Genomic DNA, 22,534 nt, shown 5'->3' with positions numbered 1-22,534 from the left:
AGGCTGACTAAAACGACGTCGTGGGAGCAGGTAGCTGCTTATAAAGGAAGCCAGGTCTTTGCTTCCTTCTTCCATTTTCAAAGCGAAAGCACTAGGTTTCAGAAGCTTTTTCCCGCCAACAATGGCGCCCAAATCCGATAACACTGAAGGTAATCACACTCTAGCGAAGCTCTTAGTTCTACTCATTTCGATTTCAGATTTACTGAGCGATAATCGTTCTCTTTTGGTTTCTGAAAACTTGGCAGCAATCGTTCTCAGATTCGTGAATGAGGTAAACTCAGATGTCTCTTCTCACTTTATTTTCGTTTTCGGATTCATTCTTCATTTCCGCTATTGATTTCTGATTTCATTTCAGATCTAAAATTTTTAGGCACTAGCGAAATGTAAATTTCCTCTTTCTGAGTTTTAGGCTGTTTAGGAGGTTTGGAATTCGAAATGATCTTGATTAAGCTAAACCTAGCTTCTTCGATTAGCCTATTAAGCTTAATTTTTCTTGCTGTTGTTGCAATTGTTAGCCTCATGATTTTGCTATCAAGGAATTATTGAAGGACATTATCAGATCTTAAGGTGCGTTTGGCTCCCTAATGTTGATGTAGAGTTGTTTGTGTTTTGTTTCAGCAAAATAAGCCACTGAATTCGCAGAATGTGGCGGATGCGCTGCAAAAGTACAATCTTAAGAAGACGGCGGTACAGAAATCGCTGGATACTCTTGCTGATGGTGGAAAGATTTCGTTCAAGGAGTATGGGAAGCAGAAGATATACCTGGCTCGGCAAGACCAGTTTGATATTCCGAACAGTGAGGAGCTTAGTCAGATGAAGGAAGCAAATACGAAGCTGCAAGAACAGTTGGCTGAGCAAAAGAGGGCAATTAGCGAGGTGGAGGGAGGTACTGATACTGTTTTTTTGGTATACGCTATAGTTTTTTCATATAATGTTGCTGGTTTTTCGGTATTTTGATTCTCGGTTTCATGATGCCCTTGTTGTTGCAGAAATCAAAGCTTTGCAGTCGAATTTGACCATGGAACAAATAAAGGAGAAGGACACCAAACTGAGAAAGGAGGTAGGTTAAATGGGACCGATTGAACTCGTACTCAAAAGATCTGTCTGTGGAAACACTGGTATGATGAAGCTGTGGAGTTTTGAATTGTGTATCAGGTCAAGGAACTGGAAGACAAGTTGGATAAATTGCGAGGAGGAGTTACCTTGGTCAGGCCTGAAGACCGCAAGATTATTGAGCAAATGTACTCGGAGAAGATAAGTCAGTGGAGAAAGCGCAAGAGGATTTTCAGAGATCTTTGGGACACTATTACTGAGAATTCACCTAAAGATCTCAAGGAATTCAAGGTTTGTTGGCTGCTTCGTTATTCAAGCTCATGGATTTTTCTATGGTATAGTTCTTAATAATCTCTTGTGTTAACGCAGGAAGAGCTAGGGCTTGAATATGATGAGGATGTTGGTGTGGATCTACAGTCATTCAGTGACCTGCTGCCAAAGAGTACGAAGCGGCCTAGAGGCTGGTGAGGTTTTATGGTGAAGTTATGCATAGTCAAAGGTTGGAAATGAGTTCTCTGCTTATTTAACAACTGATAGTAAACTTATGTAGTTATGTATATTCTGCAGACTCTGGAGATTACAATGTAGGTTTAATGGTTAAATCTACTGATGTTACATGCTGAAACCACATAATGAAACCTTTGAAGTGATTAGCATGCTGAAATCTAGATCTAAGGGGTTTTGACACAAGTCTAATCTGTTTGTTATATTAAATCTGTTGGGGGTTGTAGTTGTACCTTAGGGAAAATTTGTCTATCCATGTCCATCTACAGACAGCACCCCACTTATATTTCGAGTTCTTACTGTAACAACAACATACAACTTTTTCATAGAATAATATCACAGAGCTTCAAAACTTAACACACCAAGTTTTGCACTTCGAGAAAACATAAAAGCGACAAAAATAATAATCAAATTAATAGCCAGTTACCTTATTAGCACAATAACAAAACTTACATGCAGATCAACACACCATACCACCCATGCTCCTCAGTGTCCAAAGACCCGTCTGTTTCTCAGAGAGAATGGTCCCTTCTCTAAGTTTAATGTTAGCCTTCTAGATGATCCCTCCGGCTCGACCTTCATCCCAGATTGAACCCTTGAAGGAACTCCCTTAGGAGATGGGGCCTTGGTACTTTGTTCATCTTCACTATCATCAAAAATTGTATCCTTCCCTGAATGACTGGGCTGGCCTGTGGCATCCGAGGACACTGGAGGGGTCACCTCTGATACATCACCTTCTGAATCTGAACTTGAAGATGCTGACCTCTTCACTTCAGCCTGATTCTGCACAGTGATGTGCTCATTCTGTGATCTGAATTCAGTTTTTGAGGATATATATCTGCTTGATAATTTGCCTCGTTTAGGACCAGGACTGTTTTGATCATCAGAATCATGAGTGTCAGATCTGGACAGTTCCACGGCTGCTCTTGCAGCTGCCGCTGCATAAGCTGCAGACTCAAAAGCAGCTTGAGCTGCATGAGCCACATCCTTGTATTTCTTATTAGAGTACTTATCATCTTTTTCCGTCTCCTCTTTAAAAGCCTGCAGAACTTCTGCTGATCCTGCCGTGCCACTTGAACTAGCCTGTGGGTGTGGTGGTGTCTGGACCTTCTTATCCTGCATCAGTCACACACAGAGAGCCGCATTCATGAATATTCTTGTTTAGTTTCATAGTAAATAATAGCAATTGCTTTTTCTCTTTATAAGTTAACAGTCACATACCTCAACGGAGCCAGAAGTTTCTTCTAGGTTCAGAACAATGGAATTATCAAAGGCAATTTCTTTAAGCACTTTCATTCTGCTCTCCCTGGATGGCATCCTAGTCGACAGTTTTTGGGTCATGATAAGGCTGACTCCGCAATTGTTGCGCAATTCAATGGAACGAGCAGTGAATTCCTTGCCAAAGCGAGCGCTGAGAATACTACGAATCTCTTGAAGCTCTGGGAATTCTCCACATCTCGAAGCAGCATACAGCATACTTGATGCTGCCTCCCTCAATTCCTCTGGACATTCCCTGTACATTAAAAAGAAAATTTTCCATCAATGTCAGCCTAAGACACCACAAAGCAAACACTAGTGGAATGAATCAACTAACAAACCTCTCTTGTTCAATGAGGTGAACTCTTTCGATCAAGAGGTTGCAATACCGCTCGATCATGACATACACATCCAGCATGTTCTGTTCCTTGATCACCTGCTCAACCTGCAAACAATCAAATGAAACTCTCATCAATACATAGTCAACCAGGCAAACTATAGATGCTACCACTTAGTCAACATAATTTCGATCTTACTCGAATAAGAGCTCGGTCATGGTGGCCGAGCTGGAGGAGCTGGAGCACATCGGAGCGGGACTGGCTGCACCTGGCCTGACGCTGCGTTTTGAGGACGACAAGGCGGGAGAGAGCAAGAGCGAGGACTGGTTTCAACTTAGAGGTCTTGCTCCTACCAAACAAAGCGTCGAGCTTTCTTCCCATACTGCTCCGTTGTGTACCGCTCTCGTACAAATCACAACACAACAAAGAAGCTCACGGTCGATTGCTCCTTTTTGAAATGACGAATATGAAAATGTGAATATGCGACCTTTAAAGGGATTTTAAGTATGTGTTTCTTTCGTTGCTATACAACGTCGTGTGGACTAAATAGCTTAGGAGCTAAGTCTCGTTTCTAGATGCATGATTTTTTTTGTTTATGCAAGTGCAGACGAGGAGGGTGTAAAATTTAGACGCGGTGCGGTTTGGTCTTACGTGGAAATTGCTGCGAAGAGAGGCTTCTCGATCACACGAGCGAGCACGTGACACACTAGTCTGGCTCCGGCGGCAAGTTTTAAATTAGTTTTAATTACATATAATTACATTTAATTATGGTATAATCACAATCAATTATGGTATAATTGTATGATTACGTTATAATTGTCTTCTATGTATGGTATAATTGTGAATTTATTAGTATTCAGTTTAAGAATTTGATATATATTGGCCCCTCCGGTTATCTTGCCTCTCCGAAATTTTGTTTGAAGTTTCGTGACTGATTACCATGGTGTCATTTTCTCTCTTCTGGATTTTAGCTTTTGTCAACCCGATTTACTTATTTAATTAATTAATTACATAAAACATAATTGAATTATAAAAGGCTATGTCACCCAAAAAAGTCTATGAAAATATCAGGCCGCAAATAAGCGTGAAAAGATCGCGTCACTTTTTCTTAAAGAAATACAAAATCCTAGAGAGAAACTAGAGCTCAGTTTTGAGGTGAGACCATTTTTGTTAGGAAAATGGATAGTAGTCGGTTCTGATCAAGATCACATTATACTACAGTAGTCGGATTATTCAAATTCCGAGACTAATACGTGAGTGACCAAACGCAGACACGTTCAGTAAGTAAATTGTAATTTAACTCAAATCAACGTCGTCAAGATTTGAACCAACCCAATGTGAGAGTACAACCCATCAACGCCCTTACCAAAGTTCAATTTGATACAACTCGAAATTCAATAGTTTCGTGCTGCATTTTCTTTTGGTCAAGTTGCATATCTGACTGTAAATATTATGGATTCAAATCTCACCAAGAGGGAAAGCGATTTTGATATAAACAATAACAAACAGAAGGTTGCATAAACTTTAGAGCATGTAGATCAAGAGTCTTTTTCGATATGGGCCCTTGAGTTTTGAACAGTTGTAGTGAAGTTTCTTGCACATCTCTATATACGTTCTTGGCAAGAAACTGAAATAATGGGGCTCTTCATTGCCCGTTTTGAAAACAGAAGACCGACTATTTGGCACCAGGTTAATGTCAGATTATGCTAACGAAACACCATTCTGTATAACACCATTCTCTGTTCTCTTGTATCACGTTCTTGGCAAGAAACTGAAATAATGGGGCTCTTCATTGCCCGTTTTGATGTCCACCCCCCACCCGCCCCCCGCCCCCCGGCCCCCGCCCCCATCAGGTGAGTGTAGAAGAGTAAATTCTCTAACCTAACTGTTTGACATTGAACGCCACTACTATTTGGCACCATGTTAATGTCGGATTATGCAAACGAAACACTATTCTGTATAACACCATTCTCTGTTCTCTTGTATCACAAGTCACATGAAATCAAATGTCCACCAAACACTATTTTAACCCAACAAGCATCCCAAAACGATACCAATAAGATTATTGGATTGCTTGCTGTGGTTTATGATGTCATATGAAAAAACTTTAGCATGCAAACTGTTTTCGTGCACGGCAAAATATCACCTACCACTACCACTAGATTTCACATCACTGAGATATGAGACCGCATATTATACACCAAAGGAGACTACTTTCAATACAATGTCTAAATGTACCTCACTTGATGTTGAGGATAGTAATAGACAATCAATTAGCAGAGTTGTCATGGGTGACATGGAACCTGTGCATAAAGATGGAACTATCCTAACTGATTATCAGCTTCTGTTTCTTGGGGGTTTGACCCAGTTCACAAAAAAAGAGAAAAAAGTGTTCAAAGGTATTTGCTCGGTGTTGAGGACTTCTTTAGAGAAACCGTTCGCATTCCTAAAGTGGGAGCGTTATTCGTAGCATATTAGAACACTTTGGGCACATTTTGATCTAGGTGTATATAATTGGATACACAATATTTCATAACAAATAACATTCAAGTATATTGGACGCATTTTGGCAAGTACCACATTACCACTCTTCATTTCAACCAATCCGGTAAATACACATTTCAGCTCAGTTTACAAATGTATGCAAGAGAAAGCCCATTCGGCCCCATCCAGCCATTGGCTAGATGTATATAAAGTGAAATATAAAAAGGTAGGCAAGAAGACAGTAGACCTAGAGAGACAAATGAAAACCAACAAGGATAATAGCGCCAGAATCTGGCAAAGGGATATGTGCCATTATTAAGTAACTGAAATAATTGGGTGCAGCAGACTGCTTACGTAGACATGGACGGTATTCTGAAGGGGACTAAAACTAAACTATGGAACTGTTTAGCTAGCTAGCAACTCTGATTTTTTACAGAAAAAAAAAAAAAAAACAAAAAAAAAGAAGATCAAGACATTGCATTACTTCAATGGGAAGTTTGATACATTATTTATATCTAGTATAATCCTGTAGCCAAGGCCTCTATCTTCCCAAAATAACATGAATTTTCAAAAATAAGTTTATTTGAAAGCATTAGACACAATGTAATCATATCATATAGAAGTTAAGCCATACCGACAACCTACATTAAGAATCTGACAAAAACAATGAAATCTAAATCTATATCTCAGTTTGTTTACTATTATATTCCCTATTCACTCATAACATAGCTGAAATGTTGCTCCACTGCCATAAGAGGCAATATTTGGCCTCTCAATAACAATATATCAGCAGAACAGACATCACACACATGTCCAGCAGATGTTACAAATTAAGATAATGCATCTATAGAGATCACACACATCAGTATCATGTAAAAAAAAATGGTAGTATATTTAAACTCAACACGGAAAACCGTAACATCATGGAGTCATTATTATGAATATTACTTACAACTTACAAGCGCAGCAGGAGCAGAGGCCAAAACCCTACAAGAAAATCACAACTTTAGAATGTCTAAATAATATACAGAGTGACGGTTCACACTTAATCCAAGGGAAGTAAACTGATAAGCTGGAATACTTACTTGGACTTTCTTTTTGATGCAGACAGCAGCCACATGCCTCCTGTGCAAGTGCCTCCAGAATGACCATGGATCAGATGCAATGCAATCTCATTAGGATATGCACATATTAAGAGTAACGGACAATGAAAAAACACAGACAAGCAAAGACTAACAGAGTTTACACATCAGAGTACAAATTGCATGCATATCTAGCTTGACGTCAAAGAATATAAACATTCAGCAGAGTAGATCACCAAATCAAAGCATATGGTTCAGAAAAACGAAAGCATTTTCAAACAGGTGAACACAGAAACAGATGATTCAGACAGTGAGTACAATGTACGTTGACAACTATCTTTCACAATCTCGCAAGCCAACCAAAGCACACAACCAAAAAAAGAAAAATGGATCTTGGACCATAAGTTTGCAAAAAGAAAATTACAAGTTAACCCATGAGTTCTTATCACAGAACAGAAAGACAAAACATGCAGCATAATGACAACTACTTCCAAGTCCCTCACAAGTCACAATAGTCTCCTAATAAACAAACTAAGGTACCTTCTCCTGGTTCCCTTTTTAAGCATCTAAGCACTGGAGGGTTGCCTCAAAGCAGTGGCAGATATCCTGAATGAAAAACCTAATTAGAATCTCCAGAGCGAATAGTTAAAATGAACTGGCTATAAAGAAACGACAGATAAAAGCTATATGAGCATAGAAGTGTGCTTAGCAAACCTTCAACTAATCACATCATAAATTCTGTGGAAATTGAGAAATTGAGAATGCAGAAACCAAGAAAATACATTACAAGACAAGGCAAGAAATTTTAAAAATGAAAGTAAAAAGAACAAGTATCTTGTTTCTGAGCTCATAGAGATATATGTATATATAATGAACTTCTGTTGTAACAGAAACCATATTGCAGAAACCAGGTTCAAAGTACACATTAGTCATGATGGGAAGTTATAAAAGATGTATTAAAATTAAGAAGCGGCCAATCATGAATGATTACAATGGGAAAACGCCTTCGGCTAGTTGTCTTACAATAGAAACAGTACACTCCACTGAAAGAACCAGCCAGTAATGAGTACTCCTGACAAATATCCCCCCTTCAACCATGCGAAACTGTGTCAAAAGCTCTCCGGCCACCACATAGAAGAGAGATAATGCCCAATGATTAGAAACTGAATATGAATAAGGACAAATGTACAAACATCTAGCGGAACAAGAATTCTGGAGTGAGAAAATCAGCAACACGGTTCACTTGCCAGTGATGAATGGATGATTCAAACCTTGTGATACTGTCAACCTCTTGTCTGGATCAAGCACAAACATTTTATCCAAAAGATCTTTAAAATCAGCTAATAACTTGGGATCTGGATCCTCGCCAGAAGAGCTTGCAATCATAGATCCAATATCTTTCGGCTTTATGTTGAGAATCACACGTTTAATGACCTACATCAGAAGAATTGAAAACCTAAATCAACATGATATAGGAAACGAATGGGAAACAATTGACAGCTAAACTCAAGATATCATGCAAGCCACAAAATACATAGAAACAAACAGGTTGAGAGATGCTTACCTTTTTTGTAACAGGATCATCTTCTGTAGCATGAAAGTTCAGATCCTGATCGAAATTTTGGTAAGTAAATGCTCCCTGTAAGTAAAAAACCAAAGAAAATAGAATATTAAAAATCTGTAATGATATCAAATATATAAAGGCGAACATAAATAGTTGCATATATAAATACTGGAATATCAAGCAAATACTTGCCTTCCGAAGCATCTTCTTAGGGAAAAGGCCTTTCAATTCCATGTGATGACGTAGCATATCATTGTTTGTAGCACCTGGAAAAAGGACTTTTCCAGTATAGAGTTCGAACAAACAGCAGCCAACAGACCAGATATCCAGTGGATGATCATATGGCAAGCCAAGAACTGCAACACAACCAGATGAAAATCAAGATATTCAGATGCAAAATACTAACTGAACTCATTATCTAATATAAAAATAAATGAATGAAGAAGCGATAATAAAGAATTGGCAACAGGATAACTTACTTATTTCAGGGGCACGATAAAATCGGCTCACAAGGTACGGTGTAACTTCATTCTTGCCAGCAAACATGGCATTACCAAAATCACAAAGCTTCAGAACATTTTTTGCTTCGTTAACCTGCATTACAGACAATTGAAAAATACTTGATGAGAAACATAGATAAAATCAATCTGATCACAAAAAGATAGTAGCAAATAGCAAGATCATACCAGCATGTTATCTGGCTTTATATCACAGTGCAGTACACCACAGTTTTTGAGATGCTTCAACGCAATCAAGAGTTGCTTGGCATATATCCTCACTGCAGTAAGCTTCAGACCAATATTGCGTCCAAACTTCTTTAAAAGTTCACGGAGATTCATATGCAGAGATTCAAAGACTAAACATAGATGATTTCGATACTTGAAACTTGATAGAAAACGAACACAATAGCGCTTATTGTCAGGATCTTGACCTACTAGTTTTTTCAATATGGCCAACTCAGTCATACCAGCCTTGTACCTACATCACATATAGGGTTTAGTCCAAGCTCATCTAGACTAAATCATGCATATCTATACAAACGATAACCAAAACTAGCACCATCACAATGACTTACATAGTATCATTGCTACGAATGATCTTAATTGCCACTTCTTCTGGTTCACCATTATCAGCCTTAAGGTTCTTTGCACGAACAACTGTTGAAAACACGCCTTTCCCATGAGCAGCAGTGATCTCATAGCGGCCATCAAGTAACTCCCCAAACCGGTAGCCTGTAAGAGAACATCATAAACATAAATAAGGCAACAAAATATACATGATAAGTAACTATGAATTTACAGTTATGACCAACTTTGAGTGAGAAAAGGGAACATTAACTTTTTATTTGAAATGAAAAAGAAAAGGGCGCGAGGAATATGGTAGATACTTAACGCTCCAACGTGAGAGAACAAGACAGGGAAATCCAGGATCTTTATTGCAGGAAGAAAAAATGTAAGACTGGGGTGTAGGTTAATAGATAGAAACTGCTAAAAAGTCAAAAGGATGAAGATAGAATTTGGCAAGTAACCACCACCCAACAATATATGTAAACCCAATTTCAAAAATTCAATACTATAGATTGGTCAAATACTTACTGTAGTATCCTTCTGCATCATCCCAGTTGTCACGGAGACCACTCCTTTCAATACGTACAACATCACCTTTGTCCTGCATAGGAAAAAGGCATAAGACATTACATCAACTATATATTAGCAATGACGTTCAGCTGAAATAATAATAATAATAATAGATATATATATATATATATATAAACATATATACAAGTATAATTTAACACTCGTCAATTTAAGAACAGCAGTACTTCAATTAAATAATCAATCTAGTGAAGTCACTATCAATATTTAGATGTCATATATGCATACGATAAAACAAGACTAAAAGGTGGTAGATAAATAACTACAGGATGCATACGGATTGAACCTTACCAATTTTCGAACTCCAGTTGGGGTCTCACCAAAGATATCATCGCATAAAATACCATCAGATCTTTCTTGTTTGCGTTCTGAGCCACCAGAGCTTTCACTCTGCAAAAGTTGAATATTGAAAAGCAAAAGTCACAGAACTTGTATCAAATACCAAGAACTACGTAGTTCAACAGCAATTGCAAGTCTTTAACAAATACACAATGTCAAAGAAACCGTGGGTACTCTGAATTTTGAAAAGAAAGGACACACCTTTGGAGTACCCTCCCCAAGCCCTGGGGCACCATTGTGCGGAGCTGTAGTAGAAATTGCTTCTTCCCTAGCACCATCAACCTCGGTTGTGATTTTGACAACCCCTATTGTTTGATCCAGATGATCTGCAGGAACACAATAGTGTAGGCAAATTATGATTTCATTACTTAAATAACAGACCACAAAGTAGTAACATGTAGTAGCCAGAATAGAAAAAAAATAAAAATAAAAAATAAAAAAATACAACATCCAGAAATGGAGAGCAATTTGTTTAGAAACAAGAACTTGGCTAAAAATAACATAGAGAAACATATAACTACCTTTATTTTGACCCTCTAAATGATTGGGTTGCTGTAACTTTGACTCAGTTTGTATGTTGGTCTCTTGTTGTGATTGTGATTGCTGACTTTTATATTTTTCCAAGATTGCTTGCTTTCTCCTCCTGCTTTCCTCCTTAATTCTGTTAAGATCTTCCTCTTCCTGATCAGCAACTTGCAAACCGACCATCTCTTCATCATCTCCTTGTTCCTCTTCGTCTCTACAGAAATAAAGGAATGCATACATCAAGGATAAGCATATTCATCTCTACAGAAAGAATGGAATTTTATGCATCAAGAAACAACAAAGAGGGTAAGGAGATAACAAAATACCTTTCTAGCTGAACTTCTGCTTGATCAGATTTTGTTGAACCGTCCTGGTAATATTTTTTTTCTTCATACCTTGATTGACCAGAATGATTATACTTGTCTTGAGTTCTATATCCACCTTCACTTTCATTTCTCTCCCTCTCCATATCTCGACCCTTGTCCCTATATCTATCATCCCGCCTCTCCCATTTCCGGTCTGTAACTCTGTCCCTATCCCTATCACGGTCCCTCTCCATATCTCTATCTCTGTCAGCAGGCTTGACTCTGCCCCTGCTCCTATCAACATCATCCTCCCTTGTCCTGTCCCTGCTCCTATGTCGCTCTTCCCTCCTACTTTCCCTATCAACCACCCTTTCAATGCTATCACCACGTTCACTTCCTCTTTTCCTGTCCCTCAACAAATCCCTTTCACTACTCCTTTCTCTTTCTTTGTCCCTTCTATGATCCCGGTCACTGTTCCTCTCTAGTTCTTTCTCCCTTCTCCGAACCCTGTCCACCTCCCTCTCCCTACTCTTCTCTCTCTCTCGACTGCGATCTAATCCAGAGTATCTGCTATAACTAATACTGTGTTCCCTTTCATCATCCCTCACCATACCTTCATCATCAGAGTTTTGCGCGGCCTTTCTTTTCTCGGCATATACTGAGATTTCTCGATCATGATAACGTCTCCTTTTGGAAAGAGCTTCCTCTTCCAATATACTGCGAGAATGAGATCTTCTTCTAGACGGTGCCTCCTCTTTAACTATACTACGGGAACGAGATCTCTCTCTCACATGGTCATGTGACACTGATCTGCTCCTGCCACGCAACCCTTCACCGTACCTGTCACCAATACTTCTATAGGGTGAGTTTTCTTTATTAGGTAAGTTGCTTCTATCATCATCCACATTTTCACTATAGTATTTCTTTCGATGACCACCTCCTCTAGAAGGTGACCCAGATTCCAGGTGCCGCCTCTTCCCCAAACTCCCATTGGCACGATCTTCTTTGCGAGGCTCAACACTAGAATTTTGAGGCAAACCAGCCTCACCATGAGACTTACCCCCAATAGGACTCCCGGTATCATCATCACTACGAAGTTCTTCGCCTAAGGTCTTTGAGATTTTATCCACGGTACTGTCACCATAACGTCCCTGCAGAACAATGCCAAGAGAAAAACAAGTAAGCACTCAAATTTCAGTACTTAACACCATTCCGGGAAAAGCAAATAAAAAAGAGTTAGTTTAATATGCAATGTAACCAGCTCTTACAAATTAAAAGTAAGCCATCAGCCTTCATTGACGGAAACGCCTATGAAACTTCTTTTGCAATTGACTCATGTTCGGCTAGTGCAAGTGCAGGTTCTTATATATGTAAGGAACAATGGCTTTGGCTCAGCCACTTGAACAATCTCTCACCCAAACAAATTCATCATACAGTCGAAAACAACCAAAAGATACAATGCTCTTTTCGCAAAGGAAAACAGTCAAACACCTTCTCCAAATTTTCGACTAAAGAATCTTAAAGAAAAATCTAAATGTTTAAAATCCAATAGAACAAAGAAATCATGAACAAGCAAATAGAGGCACATGTAATGAAAAACAAGAGAGATAAGGGCAATCAGAACACACCGGATTTTTCCTATCTGAACGTTCGCGAGCTCCGGGAGCTTCAATTTCACCGGACTCGGCACCAGAGTCCGATTTCGTTTCCAAAACGTCGTCGTCGCGACCACCGGCGCCGTCGTCAAGAATTTCGCCTTCCTCCACGTCCTCAGACGGCCGAGGACTGTCCGAAGGAGATAGCATAACAGGCGGCGGAGGAGGAGCTTCGATATCCTCCGCGGCAACCTTGGTTTCTTCTTCGCGCTTCTTGCTGCTATGGCGGTGACGGTGGTGGCGGTGGTGGTGACGGTGCTTGTGGCGCTTGGAGGACTTCTCGGCGTCGTCGTCGGAGTGATCGCGGCGGTGCTTGCGACGCGAATCTCGGTCGTCGCCGGACATTGGAAAATCTAGGGTTTGGGGTTCGATTTTTCACCTCTCGTCGATTTTTGGGTTTTGTGAGAGCGAGAGAGAGTCCGCGTTGGATTTTGGTTTATTTATGACTTTTTTTTAGAGTTGAGATTGGAAAAGGGCACGTGGATTTCCTTGTTCTGGTCTACAGCGGCACGTGCGAACTAATTTCGGCCTTTATTGAGCCCCATCTTGTAGAAAGAGGATTCCAACGAAATTATTGATGAGTTTACTAATACGTGAAGGAATAGGAATTGGTGTATATCTCACCTTCGTAATCAGGAAACGGTTTCTGAATACTCAAGAATGTTATTAAAAAGAAGGAATCAAACCACTCGGTATCAATACTGATTCATGATTATTTTTATTCTAAGTAAATATGTCAGTGTTGCAATCTAAACTACTTCGGATTCTAACTTATGAGCCCTAATCAAACTAGGACTTCTTTCTTTTTGGTCACTTTTATGAAGAAAACTATTAGGACCCACATATTCCATTGTAAAAATCTTCTAAGAGTTAGTGTAGTTTGCTTGGTTGGTAAGAAAAGAGGTGAGTCATCCGTTAACATACCCCGCAACCCCCAAGGGCCATCGATTTGTTAATTGAATCCGATGGATCAGTGGAATTGTGAAGCAGAAACAGGTGAGAAACTCAGATGTGCACTAGTGTTGAAAGTTTCTTAGAAGCGCTTAGCAGCGCTCACCAAACTAACCTTTATAATTATAAGTAATCATGGCTTGTAATTTCTAGTGTCATCAAGTAAAAGTCTGAAATTGTGGATGCTCAAGAATTATTATTCACACTATATATAGATCACCAGCTAAACTACATGTTCCCTACGATACAATTTTGAGGCGTTAATAAAAATCTAAACATGCTCTATTTTCCTCTGTATTGGCTTTCAATAGGCAGCAGTAATCATAGGCCTTTGGTCCATCTGTTCGGTAGTAGTTTCATCAAACTCTTGGATTTCCAGAATTTCGACTCTGCGTTTCATCTTGTTCCTCATCTTTATTGCCACATCTGCTGGTATAAATCTCCCACATACAATAACCCTGCATTGCTGCTTCTCTATCAGATGTGTCTCTATTGCTTCAACACAAAACCAAAAATGGGATCATTAATTTTGTATAATTTAAAAGAGTTGAAATGACTGTTATGTGCATGTATGGGCACCTTACATTTCATATTGAGAAGTATTCTCCTTGCTTTCCTAACACATCCATTGCAATCAACATTGAGCCTCATCACCATGCAACAGTACTGCAATTGCACAAAACAAGCTTACAATTTACAAACCCCATAAATATCGAAGCGCTTAATAGCGAAAAGGAAAGACATGGATGCCACAGAACTTGCCTTTCCTGACATGAAGTTGGAGTTGCCAAAGAGCTGAGATCAATTATTGGGGTGGAATGATGACTGCAAAGAGGACATGAAAAAGGTTATATTGTGGAATATTGAGAATATGGTAGATTGTGAACCAATTTGTGGATCATTCCAACGCAAATTCTTGCCTTTTTGTTTTGGAATCTGATTATGCGCAAGTTAAGAAAGGGAAATTTGTTTCTTATGCATTTAAGTTATTATTATCCTTAACTTCATTCTAAAGCTTTATCTGTTTCCTCAGAAAATGGCAAAGTTTTGCATATGCATTGATACTACCTCTTTTCTTCAACTCAAAGGCTTATATATAAAATTTGAGGTCCCCTTTCAAAAAGGGTCTCTCTCCTTGTTTTTTCTTCCAAACACGCATAACTCCAAAAAAGAAGCCAAAATTTTCCCAAATCATCTCCAATATCTCCCCTCTTATTTCACATACCAGTTACCGTTAGATTCTGTACATATCTTCTTCTTTTTTCTTTTTCTTTTTTAAAAAAAGCTTAGATTCTGTACATATCAACTATTGATCAATGTAAAACCAACAAGCACACACTCAATTTCAGAAAACAAAAATCACTTCTAACAATGAATTTTCCCTAGCATGTAATGCTGGTTTTCTCTTGTTTGGAATCATTCGACTTCAGGAAGAACGAAGTATGCGTTTAATCAAGGCGAATTTTTTGAGAGGACTCCTGTGTACAGCAGGAACTAGCCGATCTGGCACCTTGGCTGCTGCAGTACTTGGATATCTGCATATGATTGTAACCTTCTTCTCCGAAGCGCTCACCACAACCGACTCTATATCTGCTGAAACATGTGAGAACAAGCATAATCACTTACTGTGCTAATAAAAGAGAGCAAGTACCATTATGGAAGAGTAATAAATTTTCACTTCAGGAAATTAATGGAAGACCCTAAAGTTGCTAAACTACACGACTATGAACAAAAGCGTCCATGAAGACACATGCAGTGCAGCAGTGGTCCCTTTGCTAAGGACTAAGGAAGAAGCCCTTAGCCAAGAGTTGAACTAGCAGACAACCATATACAACTGCAATAGAAAACACAGGACCATACTGCACCATAGTGCTCCTTTCTAGTCCAGGCTTTTGAACCTACCCTGCTGCAACCAAAGTTCAAGCTCTGCATAAACAGTACTGCAGAATCATGACCAAAGATCAAAACTCTATGCTATATACTATTCCTCCCCCCCCAAAGTTCTGAATGCTGAATGATCTATCTTAATTCACTGCAAGGATCAGAAGAATGAAGGCTGTTTCAAAAGCTTACCACCCATTTTGGACATCATGTCAGCAAGTCTGCTTTGACATCCAGAACATCGTATATCAGACGAGAGAACAACCTCCTGGAACTGTTTTTGAAACAAATTAAGCTCACAAGTCAGGCCTAAATGAAAATGAACTTTGTGAAATAACGCATGTAACAGAGGAGAGAAAATACACACAAGAGGCATGGATAAGGATTCAACAGCAGCAAGACTGGATCCAGAAAGCGATAAGCTGCTATTCGACTTCATTGCTCAGAACTGCATTCCATGGCTTCCTTCTGCAGCTTACGGGACTCACTCAAGAATAGAGCAAATTATAGACCCTCATACACAATAAGGTACCAAGTCGAATCCCATAAAGGGAAGCAAGATCCTTTTCTCTGAAGTTGAAAAGGATCTAAGAACAGCTCCTTGTGTAAACTGATAGAGCAAATGGAAAAGGTAGTTGGACAGAAAGGGAAGCAAGATCAGACTTTATAAAACAGCAAGAGATTAAAGGAGGGTTTTTATTTTATGTACTGTGGACATGATGGTTCATTCACAAATGCTATTATGCAGCAGCCCCACAATCACATTAGTGATAAGTGTGTGCTACTTTCTTCCTTATATATTCCATACGAAGTTTCTTGTACCACCAACTTTACATTTTAGTCTACTTTTCATTTACGAATCCGATGTGTACGAGTCCAATCATTCACTAATAGTATGATTCTCGTAGAATACAAGTACTAAACAGCTGTAAATAAGCACTACAGATTAGTCGTAGTTTTGGTGATTTCCAGTAAGAGGAATGAGGCTCAGCTCTTGCACATTTCAACTACTTTACCAACTCCTATCAAAAAGACCCCACCCAAGTACATAGGAACCCAACAGTCAAATATACAACGGCTACAACACAGAATTAGTCTCCACGAAGCTCATCGCTTTCTAATTTTGAACAGCAAAAGAAAAAAAGGAAAGCAAATTGGTAGGGGGACAAGGTCAAAGTTCAAGCTAGTGGCAAAAAAAAAGAATTTTATTATGCAAAATAATTACATTAAACATATAAAGGATATGAAGAAAAAGTTAGTTCCTCTACAAGGCCTATTCTAGATTCCTATTGCACCCAAAATTTCAGCCTGCCAACAACAGGGCATAAGGCCCTTCTGGCTGATTGTTGCGTAAATAAGATAAAACCTGGATGCCATGACCTCTCTCAAAATATAAAACATCCAGAGATGACATTGCTGAGCTAAACTAACTAAAAACAGAGCAGCATCGATTCAATGCACCAGAGCTGATATATACTGTGACTAGAAAGACTACATAACTAAGCTTGTTAGCGGAGGCGCAACTGACGAACTGAATAGAGAATCCCCTAAATATTTGCAGTTCTCATGGTCACCCATGAGGGATGATGGAATCAAGTATCTTTCGCACGGTTTTGATCCCATAAGGCCGGAGGTGCTTTTACCATCAGTACCGAAATGCAACTTTTGAACAGAGCTCCCATTACCACGTCTTCTCTTCCTCGAAGACTTCCATTTCAGCTGGGCAAAGAGATCATCCTTCAAAAGATCAGGAACCTTGTCGACTTCATTAACTTTTTCATCCTTGTCACTATCAGAGGTAATAGCAGATGTTTCACGTTTCTTCAACACTCCACTATCACTGATTTCAGACATCCCTGACATGCCATCAAATGAGTTTCCAACAGCTTTCTTGGATTCTAGATTACTTGATATTGAGGCCACAAGGTCTGATCTATCCTTAATATGAGCCCACTCTTTCCCAAGCCACTCTTGAGAATGTCGCACTTCACTACGCCCCACAATCAAAACCCGATTTTCTCCTGCAGGGTTAAATTAGAAAAGATGAGAGACTTAAAAAAAATGCCAACAAAAGATTATGTGCAAGAATTGAAATGAATTGCCACAACTAGAATACAAGAAGATAAGCGGTTTCAAACCTGGGAAGTATACGTGAAATCTGTCATCACATTCCTTCTGAAGTACTATGCCTTCCCACCAACCATCATGCCACCAGACATCAACAATGCTCCCAACATCAACAGACCATGAAACTCTTCCTTTATTTGACTGTACCCATGGCCGAATACTTGGCCTATCACAAAGCCGAATGCCCAATTGATCAGGAGCTGCAATCTTCGATGCTAAAAGCCATTCCTACAACACCAAAATAATTGACTTCTTAGCATCCTTCAGGAAAAGAACAGGACTGCATACAAAATCTACAAAGCATTAAATGAGAAAAAGATAAAGGTGACAATGCCTATACATACCTCAAGTTTGTTAGCTTCATCAACTGCATCCTGAATATCTTGGTATTGTACCTTAACTTTGTTTTTATGCTTCTTGATGATCAATGCTCTAAACCAACACCCTCTAATGCCACTATCTTGGGAGAGGACTTCAACCTGGGAACCTACTGCTAGATGTGGCGGCAGGGTTCGTTTCACCTCCGGAAAAGGTACAATAACAGCAGAACCTCTTTTACCATTACAATCAGTGCCATTTTTAGTTATGTAGCCTGCTTCCCCGCATGCTGCACCCAGTGACACCCTTCGTTCAAGGCCTTCAACATGCATATCATCTTTTGAAGAATGCTGCCTCTTTTTAGGTCTGATATCACTGGCATGACCAATTTCTCCCACTTTCAACTCATCAACCGATCGTTGAGAACTCACATGAACCTTTGAAGGGATGACTGTGTGCATGTATCTAAGTATCTCCTGCTTCCAATAACCTTCAACTTGAGTAATGTCAAAGGGCTTCACATCATCATTTTCGAACTGTTTGTGGCATACAAAGGGTTCCAGCTGTGTTTGCTTCGCCTCTTTCAGAAATTTCTCAAAATGCAAGGGGCTGAGGACAGTAGCCAATCCATCAATGCATTCAATACTGAGATGTTGGTGACAAAGAGAGAAGAAAATCTCTCTGTCATTATAATTGAGAGGCAAGACCATACCAACCTCATCAACTTTGTGAAACCAGCGAACAACAACCATCTTGTTGCCCTTAGAGTCCTCGTACATATCTTCTAAGTAGGCAACAAGACGCTTATCCTCCTCTGCTAAAACGAATACAAAGTCATGAACCTGAAAATATTTGTAAAGAAACAGAACATCAAATGACTATGATGAAATTAAATTTTCAAAGGACACACAGTTGACAGTGACATATATTATAAACATTAAGTAACTGAACGACAAAAGGTCACAAAAAAAGGAGAACTTACAGAAACTATAACTCCATTACGGCTGAACGATTGATAATGCCTCCGTTTCTTCCGTCCCTTCAAAGGAGAACCTAACCACATAAACTCTGTAGTATAGCGGCCCATCTTCCGCAAGTGAGTAACCTAGAAATATAGAGAATCAATAGATATTAAGAACTACAGATCCTTGGGAGAAGAGAATAAAGTGAAACAGTCAACAAAATAGTCATGAGAACCATTCTTACCTTCAAAAGTTCAATATCTACCTCGCCAGCATCTTTATCATCCAACATGCTTCCATCTAAACCAGATGGTACACGAGGCAGCGCATCTACAGAATCCACACAGAGACAAATTAGCAATTTGGATATTTAACAAGAATAAGGATTTAAATCATTAAGAAAAGAAAAATTATTGACATTTACACATATGTACAGACAAGAAGACAAGGACATCAAATACAGAAAAGAATCAACTAAAAATGTCTAAGCTATTATGATAAGAGTGTTATTTGGGAAAGAATATAATCGGCCATGAGAGGTCTTAACCTAGAAATTTTGAGGGCAAATTGAATCCGTTGCTCTCAACCAGCTCTTTACAATTTAACTAAATATCCTGCAGCCCAGATCATCGTCAGTTCACAGAAACAGGAACACCGACAACATGATGTAGAACAGCATACACAAGAACAAAACTAGAGAAACGCAAACAAAACAGGGCAAGCCACCTACATCTTACTTACTACCAAATAACAAAAATCCTCATGATGTAGTTTATAAAAACCATTGTTCAACAAAATTACAAAACTCAGTTTTAAAGCCAGAAACTATTCAACTTTTCAATATGATAAAAGGGGAAGAAATAGAAGAAAGGAGTCTCTCCTAATAAGAAAGATAAGGGCTTTAACAAGGGTGACTTAGATTGGACAAAACAATCCCATATCATATCAACAACACCAGGAAAGCAATCTCCAGAATCGTTATACAAAGCTGGACGAATTCTACATCAAACCCCAACCCCAAACAAACCGTCCAGATCCAGAAAATTGCGAAACACAAAACCACAAATGAAAAAATCCAATCTTTCTCAAAGCCAAAACCCCAGAATCATTCAAAAACCCAAGAAATTTGAGAGGTGGGAAATCGAAACAGATAAAAACAAATTACCTGAAACCACAGACTTGAGCCAATCGACGACCTCCCTCCGCGACTTGAGCTTAACGAGCGAAGCCGCCGGGAACAGAGACCGGTTTCGAAACGCGTAGTGATACGACATGTGCCTCAAGCTCTTCTCTTTCCCAATCACAGCCAGATCTGAGCTCCCGTCGCTCCGTTTCAGATAGTAATGAACCTCCCTCCGCCCCTTATCGGCCGAAACAAACACCTCCTCCCACCTCACATACCCCAGCGCCGCCGCGGCCGCCTCCGCCAACCTCTCCATCTCCGCTCAATTCCAATTTCGGATTCCAAAACCGATTAAAACGACGCCGCTTCGGCTCTGATTGGTTGCATGAAGAAAACCCTAAGAGAAAGAAAGAAAGAAAGAAGGCGCTCTAGAGAAGAATGGAATAGGAGGGTGGAATGAAAGTTTGAAACTTTATTTTAAGGCGGAGGAGGGGAAGATGCTAGGGTTTCGAGATTTGGGGGACTGAGATGGACGGCTCAGATCGAGGCCACGAACGTGACACGCATGAAAGTCGCGAGGAAACTGCGAAGATATCTAAGGCAACTGTTTTGGTTTACGAATATGCCCCCGGGGGATAGCGGAAATCGCCGGGGTATCCATCACATGTTGGTATTTGGATGATGGAGCAAGTTGGGGGAGGGAGTGGTGCCCGCGTTTGTCGGGGGTGGAAAGGAAGACTCGCTCAGTTTTGGCGGCCAGCTGTCTCGTTTGGGAGTTTTTACGGTTTGGTAAAAAGTAGATTTATCACGTTTCTTTGTTTTCACCACGCTATAATTTGAAGGATGTTCTCACGTTTTGCGGGTGAAAACAGTTGAGGATGAAGAGCCCTTTTGTGATGTGGAATTGTTCTCAAATATTTTAGGTAAAATGTGCTCTATGAAATTTAACGTAGATGTGTCAAGTTAAATTTAAAACTTCGAATATTTTAAACGTTACGGATATTAATCGATCACATTGAATTATTGTTTCATTTGAAACATCTAAAGTGATACGAATATTAACTGATCATATAAAAAAGTTATTGTAAACATCTGCCAAAAGTGACACGTAAATAGTTGACTAAAGCAAGGTGTCTCGACACTTTATGTGTTTAATGTCAATAAATAGGTTTAAGAAACAAGCATATATAAGTAGAGATTAGTCCAACCACTGTAAGTAGCCTAATGGTTTTTGATTAAATGTGTGTCAACTTAAGTTCAAATCTTAAAGCTGTTAAAGTGGCTAGGCACTATGCTGCAATACATACTTTGAGTATTTCATATACATCGAGGGATGAACTTATGAGTCTAGCAAGCATTTGAGGTACCCTATTACTACCAACAAAAAAGAGAAGACCGCTTCCATGTGGAAGCAACAGTCTATTAGATGTATAAAATCATCGCAAGAGTTTAACTAACCGATATTCGATTAGTCATATTATTTTATAAGTGTTTCACATAAATAAGTAGACATAAAACTTAAATGGTACGGAATCAAAATAGTCATCCATTTATGATTTTAACGTATAAGGGTAATGAAAATGAATGAATTACATATGCTTTGAAGTTTGAACTAAAATCTTGAACAAAAATTTTATGTTTTAGTTACAAAATATTTTTATGTCTAGACGTGTTGCATAATGTCAATAATAGTATATACTCATTGTACATGAAAACATGTCACTTAACATGTTTTTGTACGAATCTATATTATTTATAACTGATCAAAGTTATTTGTATTCAAACAAACAAAGTCGTTTTATAGTTCGACTTGGTAGGGTTACTAGGAGATGTCTCATGATGAACTCGGGGAACAAGGGTTTTGGCAAATGTTTCCTAATCACACTGTGAGAACTGAGAAGATCAACGCCAAAGCAACTTAGCTAGTCCACAACGGTCGATGGCCAAACGCAAGTCCACGCGCAAACATGCTGACGCCACCACGTCAGCATGCCTACGGACCACGGCAGTACGATACAGCCCCAGTGCAGTGAATCACAACTCAGGCATATACTAATGCGGAAAAGAAAGAAAGAAAATAAAGCAGGGATAAAGGGAAGCGAATAAAGGCAAAATAGATGAGGTGGGCCAGTGGGCCATTGGAAATGGCTCCAAAATACAGCTAAGCCGGCCCTCAAAATTTGGCACCATCATCAAGGCGCGGGAGTCTTCTCCGCCAATTTTTTATTTGTTTTCTTTTAATTTTAATTTCATCTCTAAATCGGGTCCATTCCATCAATATGTCGTCGACTAGCGGGGTATATATAAATGGAAGGAGACGTAAATATCATTGCTTTAAATAGAAAGCTACATGTCGTCCCCTGAGTCTTCGAGAAGAAAATTGACAAACGACAAGCTTTATCAGTGGTAAT

At 39.2% G+C, this 22,534-nt stretch overlaps 5 protein-coding genes across 6 annotated transcripts; 1 reads left to right on the top strand and 4 right to left on the bottom strand.

Annotated features, from left to right (window-relative positions):
- The first annotated feature begins 112 nt into the window (after nt 1–112).
- On the top strand, nt 113–3,845 carry LOC101300528 (homologous-pairing protein 2 homolog). The gene is made up of 7 exons (XM_004297078.1): nt 113–149; nt 246–271; nt 619–886; nt 990–1,060; nt 1,156–1,344; nt 1,423–1,517; nt 3,760–3,845. Coding segments are annotated over exons 1-7 (678 nt in total). The 5' UTR covers nt 113–121; the 3' UTR covers nt 3,761–3,845.
- LOC101300241 lies at nt 1,924–3,743 on the bottom strand. The gene is made up of 4 exons (XM_004297077.1): nt 3,351–3,743; nt 3,156–3,259; nt 2,779–3,070; nt 1,924–2,673 (listed from the first exon to the last, which is right to left on the bottom strand). Exons 1-4 carry the CDS (start codon nt 3,531–3,533, stop codon nt 2,044–2,046), a joined length of 1,209 nt encoding a protein of 402 aa, XP_004297125.1. The 5' UTR covers nt 3,534–3,743; the 3' UTR covers nt 1,924–2,043.
- A 3,687-nt stretch (nt 3,846–7,532) lies between the features above and the next one.
- LOC101299951 lies at nt 7,533–13,173 on the bottom strand. Its single transcript, XM_004297076.1, has 12 exons — nt 12,735–13,173; nt 11,128–12,257; nt 10,798–11,015; nt 10,478–10,602; nt 10,229–10,327; nt 9,878–9,950; nt 9,358–9,514; nt 8,969–9,260; nt 8,762–8,876; nt 8,475–8,638; nt 8,283–8,357; nt 7,533–8,152 (listed from the first exon to the last, which is right to left on the bottom strand). Exons 1-12 carry the CDS (start codon nt 13,104–13,106, stop codon nt 7,958–7,960), a joined length of 3,015 nt encoding a protein of 1,004 aa, XP_004297124.1. The 5' UTR covers nt 13,107–13,173; the 3' UTR covers nt 7,533–7,957.
- A 1,506-nt stretch (nt 13,174–14,679) lies between these two features.
- Nucleotides 14,680–16,305, bottom strand: LOC101299466. Of its 2 annotated transcripts, XM_004297075.1 has the most exons (3): nt 15,961–16,305; nt 15,786–15,867; nt 14,680–15,305 (listed from the first exon to the last, which is right to left on the bottom strand). In XM_004297075.1, the coding sequence occupies exons 1-3, from the start codon at nt 16,030–16,032 to the stop codon at nt 15,139–15,141; spliced, it is 321 nt and encodes a 106-aa protein (XP_004297123.1). In that variant the 5' UTR covers nt 16,033–16,305; the 3' UTR covers nt 14,680–15,138. The 2 variants fall into 2 exon arrangements, with proteins under 2 accessions (XP_004297123.1, XP_004297122.1); XM_004297074.1 differs by having other exon boundaries at nt 14,680–15,302; nt 15,786–16,305.
- On the bottom strand, nt 15,313–20,555 carry LOC101299177. The gene is made up of 7 exons (XM_004297073.1): nt 20,166–20,555; nt 19,245–19,330; nt 19,021–19,143; nt 18,065–18,880; nt 17,732–17,948; nt 17,279–17,614; nt 15,313–16,203 (listed from the first exon to the last, which is right to left on the bottom strand). Exons 1-7 carry the CDS (start codon nt 20,437–20,439, stop codon nt 16,181–16,183), a joined length of 1,875 nt encoding a protein of 624 aa, XP_004297121.1. The 5' UTR covers nt 20,440–20,555; the 3' UTR covers nt 15,313–16,180.
- Nucleotides 20,556–22,534: the final 1,979 nt, after the last annotated feature.

This window comes from Fragaria vesca, linkage group LG4 (assembly GCF_000184155.1).
Source record: "Fragaria vesca subsp. vesca linkage group LG4, FraVesHawaii_1.0, whole genome shotgun sequence".
NCBI lineage: Eukaryota > Viridiplantae > Streptophyta > Magnoliopsida > Rosales > Rosaceae > Fragaria > Fragaria vesca.
The sequence above is the reverse complement of the archived record's forward strand: the minus strand, read 5'-3'. Positions and strand labels throughout refer to the sequence as shown.